The sequence below is a fragment of the Perca fluviatilis genome, chromosome 19, assembly GCF_010015445.1.
Source record: "Perca fluviatilis chromosome 19, GENO_Pfluv_1.0, whole genome shotgun sequence".
NCBI classification, from domain to species: Eukaryota; Metazoa; Chordata; class Actinopteri; order Perciformes; family Percidae; genus Perca; species Perca fluviatilis.
Genome location: NC_053130.1, coordinates 11,923,662 through 11,927,667, shown reverse-complemented (window position 1 = coordinate 11,927,667; position 4,006 = coordinate 11,923,662). Strand labels below are relative to the sequence as shown.

At 39.8% G+C, this 4,006-nt stretch overlaps 1 protein-coding gene across 1 annotated transcript; it reads right to left on the bottom strand.

Annotated features, from left to right (window-relative positions):
• Positions 1-234: 234 nt before the first annotated feature.
• On the bottom strand, positions 235-3,574 carry LOC120547506 (zinc finger protein 37 homolog). Its single transcript, XM_039782941.1, has 2 exons — positions 3,267-3,574; positions 235-1,671 (listed from the first exon to the last, which is right to left on the bottom strand). Exons 1-2 carry the CDS (start codon positions 3,445-3,447, stop codon positions 674-676), a joined length of 1,179 nt encoding a protein of 392 aa, XP_039638875.1. The 5' UTR covers positions 3,448-3,574; the 3' UTR covers positions 235-673.
• Between the last annotated feature and the right edge of the window lie 432 nt (positions 3,575-4,006).

Here is a 4,006-nt window from a genome sequence, read left to right as displayed (position 1 = left end):
ACGCCACTTGGCTTTAGAAAGTGGCGTATCTGTACGCATTTTGAGCGCCGTATACAGCGGACGGGTTGCGGGACACGATCCCCTGTTTCCTGGGTGAAAGTCATGTGTTGTTTGACCCATCCACCACCCACGACCAACCTCCCTAAGTGGATTTTCGCCCTTTCATACTACGCTACGGCATAAATTCACACGCAATCGCAAGGTAATGTAAGTCAATGGAGACCAAACGGCGTTTAATAAACACGCTAAAAAAGCAAGTATGCGTTTTGATAACACGCCAATAATACATACGCCCCTCATGAGATCAGTCTGCTCTAAAACACATTTCCTCGTTGCCTCTCTCCTCCCATGATATCCTTGCGTCTCTCCCATGCTTCCTTGGTGGGACGGACTATGACGTGGAGGATTTTACACTAACACATTTTTCATTTAAAAATATAAAAAACATCTCTCAGTAAAATGTAAGGATTTTTCTTTAAATGAATGAACAATATGGCAGATGTAGGGTAACTTGTTGTCTCCGATTGGGTATTCCTGCTCCGATTATCACTGGAGAGCTGCTCTTAAATGTTATTGTTACGCTTCGCTGTAAGGAGTCGCTTGATAAATGCCTCTTTAGTTCGCCCTGAGCAAATAACATTGTGCTCAACACAGGCCCAGGTGGATGACAAAGTCAATTTTTCTGAGTGTGAGTCCCTAAGTGGTATTTCAGGTGTGCTTTCTGTAGAAATCCTCTGCCGCAGATGTCACATCGGTGTGGTCTCTCTCCTGTGTGGCTTCTCATGTGCTTCTTCAGATGTCCGCTATGGGTGAAACTTTTATCACAGTAAGTGCAGCAGAAGGGCTTCTCGCCCGTATGAATCCTCATGTGAATCTTTAAATCTCCTTTCCGGCTGCACTCTTTCCCACAAACGTAACAGCGATGCAGTTTCACCCCGGCGTGGCTGGCCATGTGTTCCGTCATAGCGGTGGTGCTGTTGCACTGTTTACCACACACGCGACAACATTTTGAGCCCTTGTGTGAATTAAGGTGCACGTGAAGGCTTTCGGTGGACTCCAGGGTCCTTCCACACACAGCACAGAGGACATCTGCGTCAATTGAATGCATGCGAAAAGCATGATTTATCAAGTGGTGGTTGGAGGAAAAAGACTTATCGCACAAATAGCAACAATAGTCAGGTGCAACTGAATTCAAATGTGATAACTCAGTGGATTCTATGGATGTGATAAAGGAACGCTGACTTTGTTCCGTCTGTGTTTGGCTTGACGATAAACTTGCAGCACATCTTTCGTTTACCCTACCATCTTGGACACTTTCATTTTTCCTTTCAGTTTGTGAAGACGAAGTTAGGACAAGCGGTAGCATGAACTGTACAGATTCAGTTTCATCCTGAAACTGCCCCTCACTGTCACTGTTTTGAGTCTGAGGTTGCAAAGTCGGTTTTGTGTCCCCCTGCTCGTTTTTCTCCCAGACAGATGAATGAGGAAGGTATGAGACATCAGCATCCTTAAACGCTTGTTCTTCTTCTTCTTGCTGATTGGCCCACAGTTCATGATGCTCCACTTTAATGTGTCGAGGCTCTGGGTCCCTCTGAAAGACGCTCAGCTCCTGTTCACAGTTGTGCTCCTCAGGGGGAGTTTCCTCTTTACAGATGGATGACTGAGAAGAGTCTGGAAAAAAAGAGAAAAAATGTAAAACCTCTGCCTTCTTTGTCAGTTTTATCACCAAAAGAGTAGTCTCGCATTGCCAGACCCTCCTCCACAGTGCTGAGGAGGAGGGTCTGGCGAGTCCAAACAGCATTCCAGGATAGGAGGAAAAACATGCTCTCGTTTATTGACATGGCTTTAAACCAATCACAATCGTCATGGGCGGTGCTAAGCGCCGGACGGAGCCACGGTGCCTCTGCAAAATAGCCTCGGGAAGGAACTAGTTTTGGTGGAACATGTGTACATTCAAAAGTTGTTTTAATCGTGCAACAGAAAACTCAGATTGGACAGATAGTCTAGCTAGCTGTCTGGATTTACCCTGCAGAGATCTGAGGAGCAGTTAACCATAGTCTTCAAAAATCGATCGGAGTTTAAAATTCCAACACAAAGAAAGTGGAAGGTAACGGACATCCGGCCTAATAGGACATGCGGCGGGATTTCCGGCAACAACGGAGCAATCCCGGAAGTGGAATGTTGTGGATATATACTAACCAAAATAGTGAATAAGTTGTTTATGTTGACAAGTTGGCAATATTAACAATATCATTAATCTGAAAATTGTTTTCTCGATTAATCGACTGTCCATAAAATGTCAGAAAATAGAGAAAAATGCTCGTTATAATGTCCCACAGCGGAGGTTGACATCTTCAAATGTCTCGTTTTGTGCGACCAACAGCCCAAAATCCAAGAACGTCTCGTTTACTATATATATATATATATATATATATATATATATATATATATATATATATATATATATATATAGTACAGGCCAAAAGTTTGGACACACCTCATTCAATGAGTTTCCTTTTTATTTTCATAACTATTTACATTGTAGATTCTCACTGAAGGCATCAAAACTATGAATGAACACATATGGAATTATGTACTTAACAAAAAAGTGTGAAATAACTGAAAAAAATAAAATAAAATATATATATATATATATAAATATATCATACTATGTATGACAAAGAAAAGCATCAAATCCTCACATCTGAGAAACTGGAAACAATGAAAGTGACAAAAATGACAAAACGATTATTACATCATCAAAATAGTTGCCGATTCATTTTCTTTCGATCAACTAACTGATTTATCGACTAATTGTTGCGGCTCTAATTGCAATATTGATAAGTATTCAATATCTCATGGTAAAATGTTAAACTAATGTTCATTTAATTAGGACAAATGGTGACACGTTGCCTTCAGTTAAGATCAGGTCATTCTTTTCTTTTTTTGCTGATTTAACTTGTCAACTTGTCTTGTTAACAATCGTTTTTTTTTTTTAAGTATTAAAGGTGAATCCTTTAAACACATTGCTGGTCTCTTGTAATGGGCGTTTATCTTTATTTTTGTACCAGTTGATAGCTCAATAATTTCAAACTAAACATAACGACTTGTTTCAGCACAACATGAGTTAACACCCTTGTTGATGAAAGAAAAACGCCACGACGTTAAGTGACGGTACAGGAAATCAACCAACCTTTAGGGTTTATTATTCTGGTCTAGTGGGACACTGACAGATGAAAAGTAAATTAATTAATAACGTTAAACACCTGTTTTGTCGTTTGACACAAATTCCAGCAGCAGCCCTCTGAGCCGATCAATCTCCTGGTGGGAGCTGGAAGCTTCTTCTTCATATTTTGCGATTGTTTGTTCAAAAACCTGAAATATTTCCTCGACAGCAGCTTTCAGTCGCTCGTTTACAAAAGCCCTGAGAAGCAGCGAAGTAGACATTTTAAAGATAACTGTTTGATATGAATGTGAATGACCCCAAGAAGAGATTCTACAGAGTCGACTTTCTGTGGTTATTAGCTTAGCTTACAGCTACGGAAGTAACAATGAAAAAAGACGACAGAACAAAGAGTGTCGAGTCGACGTATGTCAGATAACTGCTGCCCCCTGCAGGACAACAGCAGCATAACCTCTAATTAAGATAGATATTGATCCCAAAAATGGGAAATTACAGTGTTACAGAAGCAAAATATCAGTCACACAGCACAGCATATACATGAAAAACTAGGATACAATATACATGAAATAATAGGATACAATATACATACATACAATATACATGAAATAATAATAGGATAAAATACAAGAACAAATATTTAAAATATATACAAGTTGGGAATTAAACAGTGGGGGAAGTAGCTATCTGAGTTCATTAACTCAAGTGATTAAGTACAATTATGAGGTGCTTATACTTTAGTTGAGTATTTCCAATACATGCTACTTTATTCTTCTGCTACACTATATTTCCAGTGGTAGGCTATACTGCCCTACAAAGGCAAAG